The sequence below is a fragment of the Fundulus heteroclitus genome, chromosome 21 (assembly GCF_011125445.2).
Source record: "Fundulus heteroclitus isolate FHET01 chromosome 21, MU-UCD_Fhet_4.1, whole genome shotgun sequence".
NCBI classification, from domain to species: domain Eukaryota; kingdom Metazoa; phylum Chordata; class Actinopteri; order Cyprinodontiformes; family Fundulidae; genus Fundulus; species Fundulus heteroclitus.
The window spans coordinates 7,650,556-7,674,900 of NC_046381.1; the positions used below are offsets into that span (position 1 = coordinate 7,650,556).

The 24,345-nt window shown below is 43.0% G+C and overlaps 1 protein-coding gene across 1 annotated transcript in view; it reads right to left on the bottom strand.

Annotated features, from left to right (window-relative positions):
• Window positions 1-24,345, bottom strand: part of gli3 (GLI family zinc finger 3) — a 154,615-nt gene that overhangs the window by 74,949 nt on the left and 55,321 nt on the right. Inside the window, exon 3 of the mRNA XM_036125807.1 lies at window positions 22,527-22,772. Within this exon, the coding sequence (XP_035981700.1) occupies window positions 22,527-22,772 (246 nt within the window). The remainder of the gene's footprint in view (window positions 1-22,526; window positions 22,773-24,345) is intronic.

Sequence of the window (24,345 nt, forward strand, 5' to 3'; positions counted from 1 at the left end):
AAGTCTAACGCTGCTAGGTATGTGTTTTTACTTCTTGTTTTCGCCTGTAAACATTTGAGCCAAGTGGGCAGATGGCCAAACAGCGGGGGGTGCCAGGCGGCTCTGCTGGAGTTGAGGCCATGACAAATGCAGCTGCATCGCCGAGCAGCGCAGCAGGTGTCGATCCTGCTTACCTCACCGTTCACTCATTTCACAGAGACGCTCGGTGCCAGATTGTGATAAAACACAGACGGCCAAGAGGCGAGCTGGTTGGTGGTGTTTGCAATCCTACGGCATTAGGTTTCCGTGTAAAGAGGGACTTCCTTAAAGAGCCAAACGAAAGAGGCCGTTCAAAAAATTTTAAATGTCAAGAAGCTGTAATCAAAGTCGGATACGATTAGTTAGAGTATCTGCTGTCCGCAAGCAGAAACTCGAAACATACTGAAAGCAGGCAAGAGCTGTGACATTTAAGACCAGTGAAATGAAAGAAACTTGGATGTTTGGAAATATTTCTGGTTGCAAAACACAAAGTCATGGCATGGTAACACTTTTACAAAGCTAACTTTTATTGTTTTACAACTACAGTTAGAAAGCTTCAGGAGGCATCTTGTTTGCTAGCTAACAAGGAACTGCAGCTGCTTATTTAGCTAGCTTGTTTGCTAGCTAACAACTACAGCTGCTTATTAGCTAGCTTGTTTGCTAGCTAACAACTACAGCTGCTTATTAGCTAGCTTGTTTGCTAGCTAACAACTACAGCTGCTTATTTAGCTAGCTTGTATGCCAGCTAACAACTACAGCTGCTTATTAGCTAGCTGAACAGGGGTCCTCCACTTCCCCTCACTAACAAGAAAGACAAGTTTGGATGTTTGGAAATATGTTTGTCAAAAAATGTTAACCCGAAAGGCCAGTCAAGGCTGTTTTCCTGCATATTCCATTGTTGTATAACCATCTTTGTGTTAGCTGAAACTAGCTAATTGAAAGAAATGTTAAGGTTAGGTAACATAACATGATGGTAAATATCAGGACTTTGCCTATAAAGTTAGTGTTGCACTTTTATCTCCAGGAATATCCCTCATTGAAACATTGAGCACATACCGTCCCTTGAATCCCCTTAGCATGATAGTGCCACCATCATGCTTCACAGTTACCATGGGTATGATGGTGTTCAGTGTTACATTTTTCACTACACACAGACTTCTAACAACCTTTTTTATTTTAAATAATGGCTTTCTTCTTGCTACTCTTTGACCTATACTAGCAGGTCTCCCCGACCTGCTAGTATAGGTCAGAGGTCTCCAGCATCGGTCCTGCAGGGCTACTGTCCTGCAACAGTCAGATGCATTCCTTCTCCAGCACACCTGAGTCAAATGAATCGCTCATTACCAGGCCTTTGAAGATTTTCATGATATGGTGAGAAGTTCATTAAGTCATATAATTCAGGCGTGTTGGGGCAGGGATGCATGTAAAAGTTGCAGGACTGGGGATGGAGACCCCTGGTCTAGGTTGGGCAACAGCATCATTGTAGGGGGAGCAGTTGGGCAATACTCTTTAAATCTTCAGATGATGGGTTTACCAGGGTTATAAGAGATTTTGAAGCTTTTTATACTGTTTTGTAACCTCCTTCACAACTTTCTCCCTGACCTGTCTGGCATGTTCACTGGTCTTCACAATGCTGTTTGTTCACAGATGTTCTCTAACAGACCTCTGAGGCCCCCACAGAACAGCTGGAGTTATATTTTGGGAATAACAAAGAGGTGGACAGTGATCACTATTTAGGTGACTTCAGACGGAATTTGGTTATACAAGCTTTTATCTCCAGGTATCAGAGTAAAGACGTTGAATAAAACTGCACTTTTGAGGGTTTTTGTTTAATCCTTTTTCTTCCACTTTGCAAACACGCACCACTTTGTGTTGGTCTGTCATAAAATCCCCATAAAAGACATCGAAGCTTAGGATTGCAATGTGACGTCATGTGGAAAAAGTCCAAAGGGGGTGAACACTTTCGCAACAAAGTGTGTAACAGCCGAAAGTAAAAGTCAGACAAAGTTTTAATCCAGCGCTCCCATTTCCAGAGATAAGTGCTACAATCCGACTCCATGCGGCTCTGGGAAGCATCTGACCACTCCAACTCTGCATGTTTGATGCTTTTCTCCCGATGATGTTTTCCTGGCTCGGCTCACGTTGGCTGATTTCAGAGCTGCTGCTGCTGCTGCTGCTGCTGCTGAGGGAGGGAGGGATGAGGGGAAGCTGGGATGAGTTCGTAGAAGACGAGGGCGAAATCTGATGTGTTTACTCTACGCAGCTCCACTCGTGGGCCTTTTCTGGCCCTTTTGGCTGTCAGACTCGGAAATGAAGCTTTCAGGTTTTACACCGTTTGCTGAGCGCCCCAGCTCGATGCTGGTAAAAAATTCATGCTCTCTAATCTAGCTCCTCCCCTTCCCACATCAGCAGGAACTTTGTACTAACCTCTGTCATCCTGGCCGACCGGAGGGCGGTAGGGGAGGGGATGGCTGCAGAGATTACAAACTGTGAAATAATTTTTCAAAGACTCCGTCTATTTGCTTCCCTGCAACACATGCTTTCATTCCCACATCCAGCATTCCTCATTGAATTACCCAGACCTCTTTTGTTTATGTCTCAGGAGGCACTCACTCAGCACAGCCCACTGCATAGACCAGACCCTTTTTTTTCTCTCTCTCTCTCTCTCTCTCTCTCTCTCCTTCATCACTCCTTCCCTCCCTCGCCGCCGCACGCCGAAACCATTCCACTGAGGTTTATTTAAATCGTCTCACAAGTTTACTTTACCATAGCCCTGTCTAAATACAGCCTGCCACCTCTTTTACACCAGCGCGGCTCTCCATTAGCAAGGCAAACACGCTCGTGTCACTGGAGGGGAGAATGTATACAGTCACAGAGAACAGAGAGCGAAGGAGAGGTGGGGGAGAGCCTCCATCCTGCAATCCATCTCCACTGTTTCCTGTTGGGAGTCCTTACTGTTTACTCCAGGACTAAATTGCCCCTGCTCTTCTGGATATTTAAGGGGTATTCTCATCCTCTGATACAAAATACAGCTGGAAGGCAGGGAGGAAGCTCAAAATGAAACGCAAATCTGAGTTTTAAACCTCCCCGCTGCAGCCACACGCCACAGCAGCTGCATTCCTTAAAAAGGAAAATAACCGTGTTGGTTTTTTTGCCCAGGAAGAAATATGGTAAATCACCAACGGCACATGGTACCTTGCAAAAGAAGGCATGCCAGTTCAACTTCTTTTATGGTATTTTGTTAGAGTCGGTGTGATAGGGCCAACACAAAGTGGTGCGTAGTTGTGAAGTGGAGGGAACAGGATGAACGCATGGAATCTAAGTTCGGTTAGATTTGGTGGAGCGTGGCTGCGAACACCAGTTTTTCAGTTTTGGCTCTTAAATTCAGGTTCTTCAATGAATTTATATCTGGGCTTTGACTTTGCAGTTTTAACCTATGAATATGCTTTGATCCAAACCAGTGGTTCTCCATCCTTCCCGGTCTTTAGCATCTTCTAACAGATGTTTTTTTTTTTCTGGCCTTAAATCCATGTTTCCATTAAATAAAACCAGCCTCATGAGGGGGAAAAAAAGCATCCCCTCAGCATGATCCTGCCATCACCATGTTTCACGGTGGGGATGGTTTGAGAAAACTACAGCTCACTTTCCTTCTAGTTTGCAAACTACTTTGATAGCACATTGTTTCTCTTTTTTTGATGATGGTTAAATTTTTTAACATATTTTTTATTATTAATGTCATTATACGAGCAATGCTTAACAAATAACAATGAGTTGCCTACCACTACCGTCGTGAAAAAATTTGCTTCTTTACGGACGTCTTCTGTTTTTCCTTTTTTTTTATCACACTGGTTGTTTTTTATCACACTAATGTGATAAGCTGAGTAGATGCAAAAAGCAGTTTTCGTATGATGATTTCTTTTCTTTAGGGGAAAAGATTATGCATACCAACCTGTCGCTGTGTGAGAAACTAATCCTCCCCACATCCAAATTTTTGTGGAGTTGAGAATTAATTCAAATAGAACCTGTCTGACGAGATGAAGTAGGCTAAAAGACTTCGAGAAGCAACACGCCGTGGCCAGATTTGGAGAAATTCAACAAAGTCAGTGCCATCCATCAGTCTAGAGAGGTGTTACTAGGCATGTTTAAGGCTTTGGGACTTCAGCAAAACACAGTGAAAGCCATTATCTTCAAAGGAGGAAATATGTAACAGCGGTCGACCTTATCAGGAGGTTTTGACATACCAGATGTACGAGAGCACATCCGTGACTCATCCAGGAGGTCAGAAAGAAGCCAAGAACAACATCTAAAGCACTGCGGGTCTCACCTGCCGTAGTTAGGATCAGTGTTTATGACTCAGAAGAAAGAGAGTGAACAAAAATGGCCTCCATGGGAGAACTCCAGAGGGAAATTCACTAGTGACCAAAAAAACAAAAAAAAAAAGCACAAAGACTTGAAAAACACTTTAATGGTCCTCAAGACTGTTGGGACAACATTCCCCTGACTAACAACACAAAAGTGAGACCTTTTAGGTGCGCATCCTGTTACATCTGATGTGAAACTAAAGCAGCATTTAACAAAAAGAACATGAAGCTTTTCTTACACTTAAAAATCAAATTTTTTTGTATTCAACTGAGTCACCTGTTTCACGACAAAATGTATTTGATGATCTGAAACATTCAAGTGTGACAAAATATCAAAAATAGAAGACTTATGTAAGCAGGGTAATGCTTTTACACATACATATATGAGCTATTTTCTTTTAGTCTATCACTTAAACTTACAATTTAAGAAAACAACTTGATTTTTGCTGTAGCAACGTGACAAAAAGTGCCGAACACTTCCGCAGGGCTTCTTAAACTTGTCCTGAAAGGTTAACGGATCCAGAACCAACCGTAAGTTTAAAAACACTTTTTTTTTATTTCCCTCAGTCATTAATCAGCTATCCTCTACTCTTCATAATTATTTTTAATTACTTCAGTTTAACATTTTCGAACGGCAGCATTCTCTCTCTCTCTTTCTTTCTTTTTTTTTGTCAGTCTTTTACAGGAAGGCATGGAAGTTATTAAGATACGATAATAAATGGGTCTTAATGAAAGGGCAATTAGAAGCAAACTTTGACCAGACTCATTAAATCTAATTCAACACAAGCTCACCACGCTCAGGACCAAAAAGCCAGCTTCTCCTTCATTAAAGAGAGGATGGTAATTGCCTTGTCCTTTATTGGACACTTGATTCATTTCAAAAAGAGGTTTGGGGATAAAGCCTAAAGCGCATTATTTCCAATATCCTCATTGGTTAATCTCTGCTCATAATAGCAGTGTTTTCTACAAAGGCTACTCTCCGCACTTCGGGGTGCAATGTGATGCGATACTCGTGGTAAATTTCCGTCACTTTCGATTCTTATTTTGGTTTTGCTACTAAAAGCAATTTCTCTTCTTTTTTTTATTTCTTTTGTTGTCAAGTCAGCACAGGGAGATCATTGTCTCAGCGGGTAAACCTGGGCCCGTCCTTTCTTCTGGTAAAAGGTTCAGTGACTCCAGCTCTAACAGGGTGTCACCCTCAGCCGAGGATGAAACTCTCCTCCATAAACAGAGCACTTCTCATTGACGCTCCGCTGCGAGAGCACAAAGAGCCAGTGACAGATTGTCATAAGTGACTAAGGCGGAGTGAGAGAAGGGGCTGCCGCGGCCCGCTCCAGAGGTTTGGGAATCGCTAATGTGGAACATATGAAGCCTGCGCCGGAGCTGTGACTGCCAGATTTCATTATGCCACCTCTCTTTACTGCTCGTGATCTCACGGCTCCGGCACGCTCGTCTGCAGCGCAGGCCCGCACTTCCAACGCTGCAACTTTGCAACAGTTTGCACAAAGTGCAAATGATTCCCCAGACGGCCGCTGCGTAGGTTTGAAGGCGTATAAATGTGCGGTTCTTGTTGCTCCTTATTGGAAGTGAAAGCAAGCAAGAGTTTATGACTTCACCCCGCAGAAGAGGAGGGACTTTGTTCTTGGCTCTCGCTGCGGACGACGTTCCCACGAGGCAGCTAAATCAGCGGCTCCAGGGTGTTTTGCGTTGTATGTTTTTCATTTCTAACCTTTGGATCGAGTAGGTGAATGTAGTCATTATTATAAAACAAAATTAAAATAAACATGTGTCAGTTTTTATTAGTTATGTTTGGCCTCTAGAAGCAGAGATGGCTGATTATTCTGATGCTACATCTTATTTTATTTGTTTTTATTTTTTTTGTAGACTTTCCTGCAAAGAATAACTTTTAAAAGCTTTGAATGATTTATGATTTTATATTGATTATGCATTTTCCCAATGATTGCTGAGTGAATGTAAAGGGAATTTAAAGAAAATCTCTGAAGCATCGGGGAGGATGTGCATTATGCTCTTTAACATTGATGCTGCACAATAAGACAAAAAAATATTATTGTGATAGTTGTGATGAATGTTGTGATGATGACATTGCTTATGATTAAGCTATATTTTAAAGACCATTCAATGTTTTCCTTTTTCATGATGTCTGCACCGCTTTTTGTGAACTATGGCCTCTTGACACCTATAAACAGCGTCTGAAATTAACACTCGCCAGACGGCAAATGCGAGAAATGGCTAGCTGCCACATGGCGAGTAAATGTTTGTACCAAATAAATCGTGTTTTTCAGTCATCATTTGGGTAAATGCTTCAAAATAAAGTATTAAATTTCCCCAAATTTTGTTCAACCTTCGTTTTCATGTTATAAACATGCATCAAACAACAGTATCACAAGGGGGCAGTAATGCACCAAGTTGTTTTCCAAGCACCAGCACCAGGTCTGCATTGGTCAGTAAAACAAAAAGTAATCATTTGTTTCTGTCACTTGAGTTATATTTGGAAACTTACTCAATGGAAACTGTGCACATCTTTATTTACTTTTAAAGCCTTAAATGGCCTTGCCCCACTTTACCTCTCTGAGCTGCTGCACCCCTACACCCCTAGCCGATCTCTCAGGTCAGCTGACCAGCTGCTCCTGACAGTGCCTAAAGCAAGGCTTAAGCTCAGAGGGGATGGAGCGTTTTCCGTTGCAGCTCCAAAACTTTGGAATGGATTGCCACTGCACATTAGACAGGCAACTTCTCTGTCTCATTTTAAAACTCTTCTTAAAACCCACCTCTTTTCTTTGGCTTTTGACGCCATGTAGAGCGTTGATTTTATGTATATACATGCATATTCTTATCCTGTGCGAGCAGTGCTTTTTACTTATTTTTATTGATTTTATCTTTTTGTGCAGCACTTTGGAAACCTCGTGTTTGTTTAAATCGTGCTATATAAATAAAGTGGATTGGATTGGATTGGACTGACAGAGGCGAAGCTGTCATACATCAGCTCCACCGGGACCTCTGACCACCGCCAGCAGGATGTGCAGGTGAAGAGTCTTGCCCAAGGACACAACAACTCAGACGGTCGGAGCAGGGGATTGAACCTGCAACCCGCCAATTGTAGGATGAGATGAAATCGCAACATGTGGATGTGAAATTGAATGGTGAATGGACCTGGAGCTCTTCCAATTTAAGTTTTCAGGAAGAAAAAAAAAACACCCTCTTCTGTTTGACACCTGCTAGTTTGCAGCATAGTTACTTCTGTCGTAACCAGTTAACTAAACCGTGCTTTATTAGCTACTTATTTGTTGAGGTGAATTAAAAACCTACTAAAATTTGATACAGTTATACAGTTATTTTTATACGGTAAAAATAAAGGAAGGCATGAGTGCGAGGATTACACAAATATTAAGACCTTGCACCTAAGTGCAATCGGTGTGAGTGTTGAAGTAGTAGAGGTTCTGATTTGTTCAGGATGAAATTGTAGGGTGTTGCATCAGAAAATGTCAATAAACTGAAATATGATCGCTTGCAAAACAAAAGTATCTCTGCCCAAAACATTAGAAAGTCGGTGGGATTTTAGTAGCAAGCATACAGCGTGTCATTTTTTGCTGAAGATGATGCCTTGTATGCATCATGTATGCGTGCACAAACCACACCGGTTTTGATTCCTCCTTCCTTCAAGAACGTGATTCTGGGCCTCTGATCACTCTGAGACTGGAAAAAAAATAAAATAAAAAAAAATAAAAAAAAGATGAAGAGACTCCTGGAAGACCATCAGGAAAAGCGGTTTGGATCCGGCCTCTCTGGTGACGCCAAACTTCCCCCTCTCTGATCAATCCCCTCTCACCCCGCCTCTCGCCGTGTTTGTTTACAGCGAGACCTCAAGCTGTTTGGACATGTAAATAACACTTTAGGAGACTGTTTAGCTAAGCTCAATGGGAGTTGCTGTTGACTTTTGGAGCGCTTTGCCTAATTGCAGGTCCCAGATTGTTTCAGGTCTAATGGCCTAATTACCGCTGTATAAATTAGCCTAATGTTCATGCTGTGCAGAGCTTTCTTGGCTGCATTGCAAAGCGGCGGCACTGCAACACAGATAAGAACACGCTTTTATTCCAAAAAAAAAAAAAAAAAAGATGCTATATTGAGAGAGAGAGAAAAAAAAAGAGTAGCAGAGAGGTTAAACAACAGAGGAGTGTTAAGTGTCGGCTTGCCAATCAGTCCGCCATTCATCATATGCACCAGGCTGGCAGATCACACTCTGCCCTTTCCTCTATGAAATCAATAGCTCTTTCCTTTCTCCGCCGGGTTCTTCCGCGGCGCTCGCCTTCCGAGTCGCCTTTTTTCTCCCTTCCCTCACGCCCCTAAAACACAAGCCGCCTCTGTCGGTGAAAGCAATTAACATGGTGCAAGAGGGAGAAGAGAAAACGAGCGGCGAGAAGAGGAGCGATACCAGGCGGCTTTCTCTTCAAGCACACATTCCAAAGCTGCTCGTTGTCACAAGCAATTTGTCTGTCTAGACTGAACAAGACGGGCCGATGCCCGAGCCTTCTCCTCACGCTTCTGCAAGTTGGCGCGCATTTCTGCCCCCTGAACTTGTTGCGCAACCGGTGCGGGATGTTTAACTATTTCCCCGCAACGGGAATGTTGATTTAAACCAAACCCTGAAGCTTTTGGAAGACGAGAATCGCCCAACAACGTATGCAAGGTTGTCTCTCTGCTTTCAGTGTTCCCGGGCATTTCCAGCATCTGCAAGACATTTACTATCTAGTCCATCACAACAAATTGCACACTAGCACAGGTTTTTTTTTTTTTTTTTTTTTTTTGACAGAACGCAGCTCTTCCAGGGGGCCGCCAGCACGATCCAACTTTTTTCCTATCCTTTTCTCTCCCAGCGTTTCTCTTATGGATCAGGGAGAGAAGGGAATTTCAGAGGGGGGCCTCCGTCGAGCACCAGCCTATCTCCTGCATTTGCAGAACTTGCCCCAGATCGGGATAAGCTGGGGAGCAGAACAAAGAGCTGTGCGCCTTCATCGCCCCACCGCGCTCCCACCCAGCTGGGGGAACAGAAGCAGCAGTTTAGTAGCTGAAACACTCCGCTACACCTCTATCCTCGTCCTAACTTTATCTCTTACATCTGTCTATCTCCCTTTCCTCAAACTACAATAACTCTCAGGCAGAAAGGGAGTTGATTTAAACCCCAGATCGAATCAGGAGGACTAGAGTACATGTTTTTTTTTTTTTTTTTTTTGCTTCCACTACTACTGCGATTCACTCTAGTAAAAAAAAAAAAAAAAAAACACCATCCACCTCGGGGAGTTGATCTTTTTAGAAAATCTTTATTTAAAAGCTTGGGTCGCAGGTAAAAGTCTGCAAATGTTTTTTGTTAATATTTCTTTAAAACAATGAAGGCTTAAGCTAGTATGTCAGAAAGCCTTCAGATCAGGTGTCAGATCAGGTGTCAACATTGGAGGCTCTTTGGAGCCTCCAATGTTGTCATTGGTAACTTTGGCAGCAATGTGTCCAGAGCTGGGTAAAAATAATAAAACGGCTAACTTTAGCAGGTTTCCTCTGTACTTTCATGCAACATCTGCACAGAAATCTCACATCAGACACCAATTCTACAAGAAATCAGTGTCTGAAATATTTTGTGACAAAAAACTAACATGCTGTCAAGGTTTCTTATCCCACCTATAGACCACGATGTGTGAACGATTTTAGATTATTAATTATTAGATTAACAGGGTAGGCAATAATAAGCTTTGCTTCAGCTTATTCCTTTTTTTGGTAAATTGTGGGTTTGTTTGTTTATCTTTTTTTATTATTATTATTTTACTGTTTCCTGTGTTTAATGTTGGATAATTTACTAAAAATAAAGTGAAAGAAAGATTATACATACATGCCACTGAGCCCAGCTGACATTTACACACAATTTTGTTTGCAGAATTACACTTTGAGGTGTTTACAGTCTCCATTAAGGGAAGCAATCCATCATCTGAGCCTTTTTTTTCCTCTCACCTGCACATTTTGAAATCATGCGTGAACATTTGGTTGTTTAATCAAATGTAGGGTATAGGTTAAAAGGTCTCCTGCGTGGTGCTTTCAGGGGCTGCCGGACATCCAGGACGACGACTCAGCAGAGAAGCAACTTATTATTCAACCGTGCATCACTGTGAAAAAAAGGTGATGACGAAGGAAAAATAACAAAAGATTCAGACTTTAAAGGAGCGCTGGTACAGAGTCTTTGGAGAAAATTTGGGTTTGAAGAACTTAACGTTCAGCTTTTTCATCTACGGCAAGAATAGTGCCTTCACAAATTTCTATCTATCTAGTAATTTATGTTTAGGGACTGACAGACTTAATGGCTGTTACTGTTAGAGAGTCACCAGCTGTTCGGGGAACATTTCGTCTTGAAACTCAAAACTCGGATGTTTTTCGATCAGTGAATGCACCACACTAAGCCTACCAGGTGGGCCTGACGGCAAACGCTCTTCGTTGTGCATGTTGTTGCTGTGGGAAGAATACGTTTACTCAGAATAAGCTATTTTCAGCATCAAGGAGGGTTCTAAAATGAAGGCAGTGGAATCGGAGAGTTTTCAGAAGCTCTGTAAAATAAAGCTGCATTTCTAAGACAGGAGAACGAGTGAGAGCAAACATTTCAGTGGATAACAGGACGCCTGTGAGGAGAGAGTTAAAGTTGCTCTGTTTTATTGACAGAGGTTTTATTCAACCTCTGTCAGGAGACACGCTGGATTCGGAAATGTTGGAAATGTTGGCGACATTTTGGAAATCTCAGAGTTAAGGTAAGGATCTACATTTTCTAGAATACACACATGGACTGCTGTATTTTTCCTATACTAGCTGTGCTACACTATAAGACACTAAAGCCATTTTAAAAGGTCAACTCTAATTAATCTTTATGATTTACACAGACGGCTCTTTTAAAGAGTCGCATGACCTAATAGTTTTTACACTTTAGTTTTTGGTAAGAAATCCAAATTTGTTTGTATCGGCGTCTGCAGGTGATGATTCAGAAAAAAAACACAAATTAAAAATCTTCTACAAAATTGAGATCTCTGAATCTCTAGCTAGCGGTGAAAAAAGTTGGCCGAGGGTTAAAAAAAAAAATGTTGTTTTGAAATTGCTACAGCACTGCGCCTCCTCCGCCAATAGGTGGGGGAGGGGCCTCACTTTGTTTTTCACGCAGAAGAAATGAAAATGTGGTAGTTTGGAAATTATTGCAATCACAGAAAACATGACTAATGATGCCGTGAAAACTACAGGAGGGCCTTCCATCACTCTATTTTAGAAATAAATAATAATTATGCATCAACCTGATGCAGCTGACTGCAGGCTCTACCGGAGCAGATAGCCTGACTAATTACAGCTAGTTACAATTGTGAACAGGGAGAAAATGTACATACTTTTGGGTAATATGTGCCTGAAATATTTTGACTAGGTGGATGTATTCACATAAATGTCATATATTATTAAAGGTGTAACAATATAATACTGAAGTAATTTTTATATTGGTGCACATACTGGGTAGGGCTGGGCGATATGGATTAAAAAATAAATCTCAGATTTTATCATACCAAATCCGATTAATCGATTTTTTTCCTCCTTTTTGTTTCATAAAAAGAAATTAAAGAAATTATTTCAAAACCTTGCTTTTTACGTCAAGCATTTCGTCAGGGAGTTGACCTGAATTCAAAGTGCAACTAAAAACAAGCTGTGAAACATGCTTGTAAAACAAGATGGCAGCCGTGCCATTATAAACAATGAAAATATAACAAAACATTTGCTGCTAGTGGTATTACACATTGAGCTAAGAACAGGCTTCACTGCACTTGTGAACTTCAAACTAAGTTAAAAAAAAAGTAAATGAGTAAATGAAGTACCTCGTATTATGGTAAAAAAAAGTTTCTACTTAACAATATTTTGACAATAATTTTGCCTAAACATATATTCAGCATCACATGCTGTTCTCTTCATGGAAACCCAATGAGTGTATTGGCAAAATAAAATCCAGATTTTCCAAAAATGAAATCCTAAAGAATTGTAAATTCGAATTAATCGATTAAATCGATTTATCACCCAGCCGTAATACTGGGGTATATTTCCTCTGGGTTTTCATACAGTGAGCCTCATTGTGGCCCGTGCCAGCCTACTCATGACTTGAATTTTGATAAACCTGTGAAATCCAGATATTTTCCTTTTGCCCCTCGCAGTCTACTTCCCTGCTTCCCTCTACTCTCTTTCAGGCATTAAACAGAGTTTGCTGAGGTCTCGGGGGGGGGACACACATGGCCGTTATTTTAGCTCAGAAAGGAAAGTGTGTGTCACAGAGCAAAGACGAGGTGTCACAGCAGCAGGCAGACAAATGGCTTCTAGGCTCTGCAGGGCCAGATATGCTTTGACGCCCTTTTGAACCAATTAGGTCGTGTAAGTACCGCGACATCTGTAAGTCTCTGATTCTCCTTCCCTTCCCCTGTCTTTCGGATGCTTCTATTCACGTCACCTTACCCTCTCTTTCACCCTGTTTTTCGAACGCCGCTTCTTCCAGCTAATCCAGCTCCTCATTATTCGAAGCGCGTCCTCCTGATCTCTCCCCTTTTCCCCTCCTCGCGGCATCCCAAAACAAGGACAAAGTTGTAATCCGTTTACCGCACTCTTGTCAACAGTTTCCACCCAAATAATCCGAAAAAGACGCACGACGGGCCTAGGTACTGTTGCGGGGGAGACGGGGAATTGGGAGACGAGTCGGAATCCACTAGGGGGATTGAGCGAGCAAGAGCCGCAGAAGAAGAAGAAGAAGAAGAAGCGAGGAGAGCAGGAGGAGACGCGGAGGGGAACTTGTGTCACAGGATTTGAGTCTCGGGCGCGCAGGTGGTGCCCAGGGGCCTCCCCTCGGCCTGGACAGAGAGACAACCTTAAAGAGGATTAACCCTTCCGGAGGGCTTTAATGAGAGCTGAAAGTGCTGGGCACCAGAGAGCCCCGGCCAATTGAGGTTTCGCTCCCCCTCGGATCCCGGGCGGTTGTGGCGCTCGCGCAGCCCCCGTGGCCCACAGCTGCCCCGCTCGCGGCGAGCTACATCAAAGCACCCCCGTCTGGGAGAGCACCCGAAACGGGAGGGTAGGAAGGCAGCGCGTTACGCCGGGGCGAGAGGGGAGGAGGGATGGAGGAATCCCTTATCTTCTCCTGAGAGGATGCTGCTCTGTGGTGCGAGATTGTCTGGAGCTGCCACCTGTCCCAGGCATCTTTGAAGGCAACACTAAAGCCTGTGATGGGCCTGACCTCCTTGAGCTCCCATTCTTTTATGTCTCTCTTCATTTTCTGCTTTGTTACACCCCCCCCTTCCCTGTTCCCTCCTTTTACTCTCTCTCTCTGACTGACTCTTCTTCTTCCCCCTCAGCCGTTAGCCTTTTCTCCAGTGACTTCTTACATTTCACCAGCCTGGTAGAAACATTTTAATTACACCGCGCTCATCAGCCTCCTCTCCATGTTGAACAATAAGCACTTGTGGCCCTCCAGAGACAAGAGCCAGATACGGGTTGTTGGCTGCAGGAGTAGAGGGTGCTTATCTTCACCGCCGTAAGAGAGAAACGCAAATACAGAAAAGGACTGATGAGATTTGAATACAAGGGGAAACAAACATGTTTATTCCCACCCCCCCCTACCACCCCCAGCTCACAGAGGTGATTATCCTCCTGGAGACCGGAAGGTAAACTTGAGGACGAGCTGAGCGTCTACACTTCTTCTTGCCTTTTTGTTGCCAGTTGCGGTTCGTTCTCTCTTCGGACGGACAAGACGCTACAAATCTTCGTTTTTTTAAGTCTTTTTGTTCTTACTCGCCTCTGCAAGTCGACTGATTAACCAGTCGCACCCACCAAGCAGACGCGGCCGTGCCGATCCGAGGAGGAGCGCGGCCATTCTTCTGAGCGTCTCCGGCTCTCGTCTTAATTCTCTTTCAGCCCCCTTTCGCATTTAATCTCGTCCATTGTCGACGAGGGCCCCGGCACTACTAACAGATATTAAGTTTACACTTATGGGGCCTTGTGGCGAGAGCACCACATGACCCTAAGACGGTATGAGAGTGCATTCCCGGAGCACTTCACACTCTGCTTAACCCTCTTAAATCATCGCGCACTACAAAGGGGCCAAGAGCATGTGAGAATATTGCCTATCTTACAGCATAAGATGCCTCTAATAAGCTATATAAAAGGGGATCATCTGATTATCCCTGGCGCGCTGGACCAAGGGGCCACAGCAGAGCACGGGCCTATGTTGTTCTTTCTTCATGAAAAGAGGTGGATGGAAGGGATCCCTCTCCATCGCCTGCAGTGCGCCCGGGGCTTCTCTGTGCAGGCGCTCTGCTGGGGGACTACGCCGAGCCACCGTGCTCAAAGAGCCAATATTGAAACAATCACAAAGACAAACACTTACCCTTGAAACAGGCACGTGTCCTCTCTCACCCCGGGCTTTTTCTCCCCACTCGCCTGGTCCTTTCAGGGAGGGGTGGGTGTTTGAAAACTGCTTCCCAGCCAGTTGTCACATTTAAACTGACAAGAGGCCGCGAAGTTTGTTCTTTGAGTTCAAATCATCAAGAGCCCAGGAACCTTTTTTTTTTGTTTTCTTTACCCATATTATCATACTCATACAGTATATATATACATGCACTTTAATGTTCTGACATTACACAGGGCCTTGCAAGTATTCTAGACTGAAATTCAAACCATTTTTTTATGTGATAGACCAACACAAAAGATCAGCATAATTGTGAAGGAAAACTACACATGATTAGTTTTCTTCAAGAAACAATACCTTGAAACAGATGCTGTGTGCATCTGTATTCAGCCCAAATGTACGCTGATGCCTTCAAATAAAACCCAGTGTAAAGAAACTGCCCCCAGAAGTCACCTAATCCACCAATTTAAGCTTCAAACATCCTGTTTAAAGTTTGCCAAAGGAAAAACGGAACTAAAATAAGTTAAAATTTTCTTGAAATTTGTGTATTAGTTCTTTTATTTGAGTAGGTAAATAAGATAATCTGCCAATGGAATAAAATTTTTGCACTTAAAATAGGAAGAACTCATCTCCATCAACTTATTTCAAGTGCATTATATCTAATTATCTTGTTTTTAGGGTTAAAATTACTCTTTTCCATTGGCAGATAATCTTATTTCCCTGCTGAAATCAAGGACAAATACACTAGTTTCAAGAAAATTTTACTTACTTTTAGTTCTGTTTTTGCAGTGTGTAAGGGAGACCAAACGTTTTAGCCAGGGACCTAAAAAAAAAAAGGCTCAACAACCTGATAAAGAAGGCTGGTTCTGTTCTGGGGGACGACGGTGGAACCTCTGGAGATGATGATGATGATGATGATGCAAGGAGGGATTTTGCATAAAATCAAGAAAATTATGCACAATCCTGAGCATCCTCTTCATGACATTGTCATTGTGATACGAGGTGTCTTCAGATTGTTTGTAAAACGGAAGATATTTCCTCTCGACAGTCATCACCATCTATAATAACTCCTTGACAAAGTGAGTTACATCAACATTTAATTTCCCTTTGGGATAAATAAAGTATTTTTGAGTTGAATTGAACTTTGGCCGATATTCAAAATGCTTGGTATGGCAGAAAACTAACAATGCACATCACCCTGAACACGTCCTCCAGGCAGTAATACTTGCCAGTGGCAGCATCGCGCTGTAGGGATGCTTTTCTTTTTTTTTTTATTAAAGATAGGAGAGCTGGGCCGAGTTGATGAAAAGATGGATGAAGCACAACATGGGGCAATGCCAGAAGAAAAAAAAACTTTGGAGTCTCCAAAATGGTTGAGACCGGGTTGGAGGTTCACCCTCCAGCAGGACAAAGACCATAAACATAAAGCCAATGGGATAAATAAAAGCATATTCATGTGCTGGAATGGTCCAGGGACCAGACATAAATACAACTGTGATTGTCAGAGCTGATGTTCACAGTATGAATGAGCTTGAACTATTATGCCGAATGTAAAATGAATGTAAGAAACCAGCAGAGACGTCCAACAGAAGACTCTCAACTAGGGCTGAACAATTAATCGCATTTTCAATATAATCGCGATTTAAAAAAACGCAATTTCCAAATCGCAGAGGTCAGCAATTTTTGGCTATGTAACAATTAGGACGCGTCCATTAGGTGTTGGTAAAATGTTTAAAGTGGGTTTGCCTCCACTTGGAAGGGAAGACAGTTGCAGCAGTGAGATAATCTAATTGTATTACTTGTTTTAGAGTTTATATAATCATACATAGCATTAAGTTCTGGTCAATCAATTTAATACATAGACTTGCTTGTTGGTTGGACTTTATGTTCAACAAGGATTGATGTCCAAATCAACTAAAAGCTGTTCTCTTGAACAATATTCTGATTAATAGAAACATTAAAAGGTCTAGGAAACCTTTTTCTTTTAAAGGAAAAATCCAATGACCTGTATTTTGCTTCATCCCATCAATTCGGACCCCTTCTCTTGACTCTGGAGAACGGCGACCCCCACAATATAACACGGTCACATTTTTCAGGTTTCGCGTCAAAAACCGTGTATCATTTTGCTTCCTCTTCAGCATTTTGTTGGTCATTCACATAAAAATCCCAGTAAAATCTGTTTTGACGTTTGTGTTTCAATCGTGGCAGAATATGGTAATGTCTAAAGCTTTTGATGTGAGAGAAGAACTGCAGTGTCTGGACCTTATTGTGGAGTGGATCACATTGAGTTGGTGACAGCTACACTTTAGTTTAGAGTTTAACTTTAAATAACGAGCACTGACCAAACCCCCAAACGGACCCTGCACTGCAGTTCCCAGCGACTTTCTCGCCTTACGACCCGTAGAGCAGACTTGCTATGATACACGTGAAGATCTCCTTTGGCCAAAACATCCTTACTTTCGCCGCCTCTAGCTTAGCTCGGCGGGTTTATTGGGATCAGTCAAGGACGGCGAGGCTTTGGCATGGAGGATTACGGTCCTGGCAGCCAGATATGAGCTAGATCTGTTAAGGAGCTAAATTGTGCTGATATGCAGGCAACCATCACAGCTTGAGCACACTTAATGTGCCCATTCCAAGCCCTATCAGTGACCTACTGTGTCAGTGATACGCTAAAACCCCAAAAAAACTGACATATCTTCAGTTCCATAAGTACTTTCATTTTACTTTTATCTAGCTCTCTTCCTTTCATTTAACACTCCGTGGGGCTTCGGCGCGGCAGCAACGGCGACCGTGGCGCGCTTTAGCCTGGCAAAGAGGAGAAAAGAAGGAATAGACTTTAAAGACGAAGAGCTCCTTGGAGGAAGAGGAGATGCTCCGCCAGCGAGTGGGCCCCGACTGTTGCTAAACGACCGCTGGTCGGCTAATCGGGACACAATGTAAACAGATGTCAGCAATGTGCGTCCCATTCATGCTCCCCAACAATTAAGATTTTAAGAAAGACTTTTTTTTTTTTTTTTTCCTCCATTAATCCTAATCTCAGTCCTCCTCTCCTTATCCCGGGGCAAAGCCGTATGCATTAGCGCCGTGGTAAGAAGGATATGGACTCCTATCCAGTGTTTGCCCAAGAAAAGCAGCTAAGACTCAGGCACCGCCACGATTAGCTACTGCTAACAATAGAAGTAATGTTTCCTTGTTGCCTCCTCTTTTCTGCTCTGAAGTGGGTGTAAAAAAAAAAAGAAAAAAAAAAAAAGAAGCAGAGTAAACACAGGTTTAGGCTGAGGACATAAGAACAGAAGGAGATTGCAAGTCTGTGTGCATAGCAGAGATCTCCACCCCCCCCCCCCCTCGAGGATAACCCCCACCCTCCTTTTGCTCTCTTCTCGTTTCTCAACTCCCACACCTCCCAGAGCTTTGCCGCCACGTTAACGACCCGGCGGCCAGGTGTGGCAGGGGCTGCAGGTGCCGTCGCATTTAGGCACATTAAGCACTGACACGCAGCCGCGCCAAGAGTAATCGGATTTACCTGGATGTCTGCTGCGCGGCGTGGCGCTCCGTGCAAGCGCAGCACAAAGCCTCGCCGCCCCCTCTCCATCACGCACGGGGCGCGCGCACACCTGGGACGCATTTGGCGAGGCGACACAAGAGTTGTTTTTGTGCACGCACGGACCCAAAACAGTGGCGACAAATGCTGCAGGTCTGTGGTTCAAAGTACACGAAGGAGGCCAGGAAGGGTGGGGGGGATTGCTGAGGTTTAAGGGCACCCCTTTCGTTCTGCTGACCCTAAATACGGCGAAGCACCCCCCCTCCCGCGGGCCGGGATCTGGTACTGGGCCCAATCAGACAGAATGAGACCGCCTTGGGACAGCAGCGCAAGTCCTCAACACCTGAGGCCAGGAGGAGGTGTTTTACGCAGCAATGCTCCCCTCACAGATCATAAGTCTTTTCTGAGCAGCTTGAATGGAAAAAGAAGAAGAAGAAGAAGAAGAAGAAGAAGAAGAAGAAGAAGAAGAAGAAGAAGAAGAAGAAAACAGCCGCCATTCAGACTTTGTAGTTTTACGGTTAAAGTGTTGCTATTTTCCATCCACACTGCTGGGATTTTTAATTATAGCACATTGTTAAATGGGATTTTTTTTTTTTTTTTTGCGCTTTTGACTTTAATGTGGAGAATGACAGTTCATCAATCTTTAAAACTGAGCTAGGTTTTGGTTTATTTAGGTCTCATTTTTATTCCTGTTTCACAAAACCACTTTAAGGCATATGCAGCGCTGATCTGGAGCCATATCGAATCCTTTTTTTAAAGGCTAGAGAAAAACTGTAACTGTATCTCGGTAGTAATCTAGAACGAAACACTCCCTTCTTTTACGGCATTATTGTAATTAATATCACCTAAATACAATTTTTAGATAAGCATTTATAAGCAAAATGTATAATTTCTTTTTTTTTTTCCATTAATGAAAACTTTGGTTTAATGTTAACTACACTGGGAGTTAAATATTTGCACGAGACCAGGTGACAATCTGCAAAACCCCTGAAAGTAACTCTTTTAAGGTGTTGCTGCTTTCAGTACAGTAAGGAAAGTGTAAACCGTTTACAAAGTTTAAAGGAAACTTGAAAGTGTTGTTTTGTGAACATTTTAATGTGCCTTCAATTGTAACAAACTGAGTAGGGAGGCAGCCCACTCCATCTTGGGTTAACTTTAAGAGGGTTTTTTTTGCAAATGGGTATAAGGAGGGTTTTTACATGGTCCTTTAAACAGATGCAAAACCCCTCAGAAGATGTTAAAGACAGTTATGAATATCTCCCACAAATGCTCACATAGGCTCATGTATCTAGTCATTCATTCTGCTACAAAGTGCGTTTTTCTTCTTCCTTTCATTGTCCACTTTTTTTTTTACCAGATTTATTTATATAAATTTAAAGTTGTGTGATTGGTTGCTTTTAACATTTGAATTATGCCTTAATTTATAATCTCTAATTGGTGCAACTCTGTTTTTCTTTCCCGTAAGAAGTATTCCTTGCTTAGTGATGTTTGGTCGATTCGCCTTCCTGGAGGAAGCTAGAGACGGACCTTTTTATGGCGGTGTATCGATTAAAATTTCAACAATCGATTCGACTCCGATTCTCAGGAAATTAGAATCGTCTCTTTTTGATCAGATCCGATCTCAAATTGGATTGCTGGTATTAAAAAAAATATGTTTTTAGCTGTTACCTGGATTACTTGACCATGTAGTTATGCAACATATTGATACTAGTATCATATTAGCATTCAGCAGCAAATGAATGAAGTAATGGTAGCTAATGGCTCTAAGGACCAAACCCTCTCCCTGAGTCTTAAGACAAACATGCTTTGGGGCAGAATAACTAAACAGATCAAGAGTAGAAAATAAACACCAGAGATTTCTACAGCTGCTATTCGGACACTAACCTGGTGCATTATTAAAAACATGACATAAAAAATCACCTCCAGGTTTGGAGTGTGAGCTGGAGATGCCGGCTTTAAACGTTTAATAAAAAAAAAAAAAAATGTAAATCAATCTTTGGTTATATGAATCGATCTTCAGGAATTAATATAACAATTGATTCAGAATTGGGAAAACAAATTTTTTCAACACAGCCCTGGAGCAATTGCATCTATTATCCATGTGTGGTCTAGTCTGTTTTTTTTATCCAAAGAAGGTATTTTCTGACTGACTCCCAATTCTCTTTCCTGGAGGCAGACAGTGATGGAGCTATAGTGCTCACATTGACTCTGTTTCCTCTGTTACTCTTTGTTTTTACCAATAAAAGTACTAGCTCAGTGGTTCTGTATTTAACTGTATCACTTTTCCCAGTGATGGAGCTTTTGTTTCCATTAACTGTTTGTCTAATTTGTTCATTTGTTTTTATTTCCCATAGAAAGTACCGTTTTCCCAGAGCTTCAACGTATGTTTGTTGCTAACTTCCGGTCCTCTCAACACGCAGTGGTTGCATACTTAACCTGGTTCTGTTGGGGGGGGGGGGGGGGGGGGGGGTTGCTTGCTTACTCTCCACTCACCATATGCTTGCTTCAGGATGCTGGATTGCTGCAAAGTCAACAACCTCAGTGCAATCAAATTAGATAAAAATTTGACCTGTTTGTCTTGTAAAGTGACTTCAGATATTTGTTGCCAGTAAAGTTAATCGAGTTCAATAACTCTTAAAGCCAGGACACAGAGTATGAGGAAGAAATGAGAATATGAGTTTAAGAGTAGCCTCTGACTCAGAAACAGCACTGGAACAGCAATCACCATAAAACTGTCTCCATGGCAGCAACACACCATGTGGAAAACCAGTAGGTTTTAAAAAAAAAGAGTACATGTCTTGAAACAGGAGAAATCAGCTCAGTAAAGTAAAGTGGGACATTTTTTGTAATTTAAATGGAGACCTCATATCTTTTTGCCGTACAAGAAAAACATCTATCTGCAGAACACCAGAAGCTTCTCAGAAGGCAACTTGATGCTTCATCAAGCCCCTCAAATTCAGTCACAGAGAAATTCTCGAGAAGCTCCATGGCCCTTTTGACTTTTCATGCTGCTTTTGAACTCTCCATTTCAGGCTGTGACTTTTCTGCATGACCCCCCCAACCCTCGGAGTGACCTCCACCCCCCCACACCCCTCTGTCTCCCTCCCTGCGCCTTCAGCGGTCTGGAACCACCAGAGCTCCTTCACACATACCCACACACATTCATAAAATGAGAAGTGGCAGTGTTGCTGAGTTAGGTCAGGATGTAATGTGCAGTAATGTTCTGCCCTCGAGGCTCGTGTCCAAAGCACCCTCGCCTGGGTTTAAGTAACCTTCCCCTTAAAGAGGCACCTTGGTGGCTCTACTCTCGGGCACCCAACCACGAGGGCGCACAGCCTAATGAAGTGGCTAAATAAATAGAGTTACAGTACAAGGCTTGGGTTCGGTGGAGTTTTCATTACCGCCAGCGCCTTGAAACTCTCCTGTCCAACTCTGTCCGGCCCAATTCCAGGGCAAAATAACCAAATTAAACAAGCAATCACATCAAATCTCTGTCTTAAGGCCACAGTGGCTGCCAAATTAACCTCCTAATCAGCCTCTTAAAACATCCCCCCCCCCCTGCTTTCTCTTCCAGTGTGCACACACAGCTTTGATTTTTATCTAACTACAACTGTTTGCCTCACCTTTGCTTCAAATTATCTCCACCATCTCTACTGAACCACAGCTCTCCTCTCAGCTCCCCTACTCCGGGGCTTCGCCTCCTTCCCTTTCTCTCACACAGCCTCTCGAAGAGTCCCAGAGAGAGGGAAAGAGGCAGAGTGTGGGGGGGTAGGGGGGGTGATGAGGTTTGACTCGACACTGCTTTGGGGCTTTGAAGTGTGCGTTGATGAGAGAAAGTGGAGTACTGTGTTCAGACAGGCCCCTAATGAGGGAATTAAGAAGCTACGCCGGCCCGTTCCCCATACTAACTTCCCAGGCACCAAACAAGACAAGCGCGCGTGCACGTGTTCGCGAGTGTGTGTCCGTGCAAGCCTAAGAGAAGGGGGCTAATCTGTCAGACTTAATCAAGCATCTAACAGTTGTGCCGTTCACCTACAGTAGGAGGCAAAGCTACCCTCAGCATTCAGAGTGCTACAAACGCGCCCTTGAGCGGCGAAGTTTCCCCCAACTTCCCCAACTATAGCGGGCCCCGCGGACTTACGGTAGTGCGGGTCTAGGTAGCCGTTGCGGGGGTCCATGGTAAACAGCGTGCCCCTGTAGGGCAGGGCATGGTCGGAGAGATGGGGCAGGGAGCTGTGCAGCTCCTTCTTGAGCAGGGACGGCCGCTCTTCCGTGGAGGTGGAGGGTTCCTCGCTCACGGTTCTGTCCAGGGCGCCGGGCGTCTGGGCCTGGGAGCTGATGGCGTTGCGTCTCTCGCGGTGGTATGGTGTGCCAGAACTCTCATCTTCTGCCAGGATGCAGAGACAGAAAAGGGGAAGGGGGGGTGGACAAATCAGATGTTAAAGTCTTCTATGAAAGGTCTGTTCAGACGGAGGTAAAGGGAGAAACAGAAGGTACTGTAGAGCATTGTGGGTATACCTATCAAGGCAAGGCAAGGCAAATTTATTTATATCGCACAATTCAGTACAGGGACAATGCAAAGTGCTTTACATGATTAAAATATAGCAAATTAAAACAGAATAAAAGCAAGTAGGAATAAAATGTAGATAGAAATTAGAACAAAAAAGAGGTGATTCAGTTAACTAGAACAGTTGAAGGCAATCCTAAACAAATGTGTTTTTAATCTTGATTTAAAGGAACTCAGGCTTTCCGCACCTTTACAATTTTCTGGAAGTTTGTTCCAGATAAGTGGAGCATAGGAACTAAATGTTGCTTCTCCTTGTTTAGTTCTGGTTCTAGGTATGCAGAGTAGGCTGGAGCCAGAAGACCTGAGTGGTCTGGATGGTTGATACACTGATAACAAGTCTGTAATGTATTTAGGTGCTAAGCCATTTAGGGATTTATAGACTAACAGAAGTATTTTAAAGTCCATTCTCTGAGATACAGGGAGCCAGTGTAATGACTTTAGAACTGGGGTTATGTGCTCTACTTTCTTAGTCTTAGTGAGGAGGCCGGCAGCAGCGTTCTGGATCAGCTGCAGCTGATCCAGAACTAACCAGTCAAGGCTAACCAGTCAAATCTTAGAGCCCAGCACATCCAAACTTCTTGTGAAAGGGTAAATTAGTTGTTTTTTATAAGCAGTCTAAAGGAGGACGCAGACCTTTTAAGCTGGAAGAGCATCCCCCTTGCCAGTTCTCAACAAAATGTTTTTTGTCTAAGGGGGGGGAAAAAAGAGAGGCATGGGGTCTTTGAAAGATCTTCAGCACGCCGTGTAATCGGGGTAGAGGTGAAGCCGAGCTCAAGCCCTGAACTCCACCAAAGAGACGTGATCTTTGGCCCTTGGCATGGCCTCTGAACTGATGTGCACAAAGGTCGGCTAACCTCCTGGTATTAGCATGAGTCCTTTCTGTAGTCTGATACTTTCTCTAAAAGTGCCATGGCGTGTCCAGGGCTTGTTATTATGTCAATTTCAAAAAAAGATATATTTATAATGAGCCTGTTGTTAAAGCAGATTAACTTTAATATCCTTTTATTTAATGAAATATGTAAATATTTATTGTTCAAGAATCCTCATAATCAGTCACATTTATGTGGACTTTAATGCGGTGTTTCGTAATATACTCTATATATGGGGAGAGTCCTGGCTGCTAAAAGACAAAAGGAAAAACAACAATAGCAAAACCAGATTGTATTAACCTCCCAGGAAGGTACTGTTTATTTCAGGATTTGAACATGTCGTTATTTCATAACTTTAGTCATTTACAACTTTGTTTTGTCAAATACTTAGACCTCAGGAACATGGTTATTTAATTTCTGTTAAGTATAGCACTGTTTGTGATATGTTTATTCTTGCCTTTCAGCGGAAATATCCCATTGAAGATTGTATAAGTCTGTTACAGTGCTTGATTTTTTTAAATGTT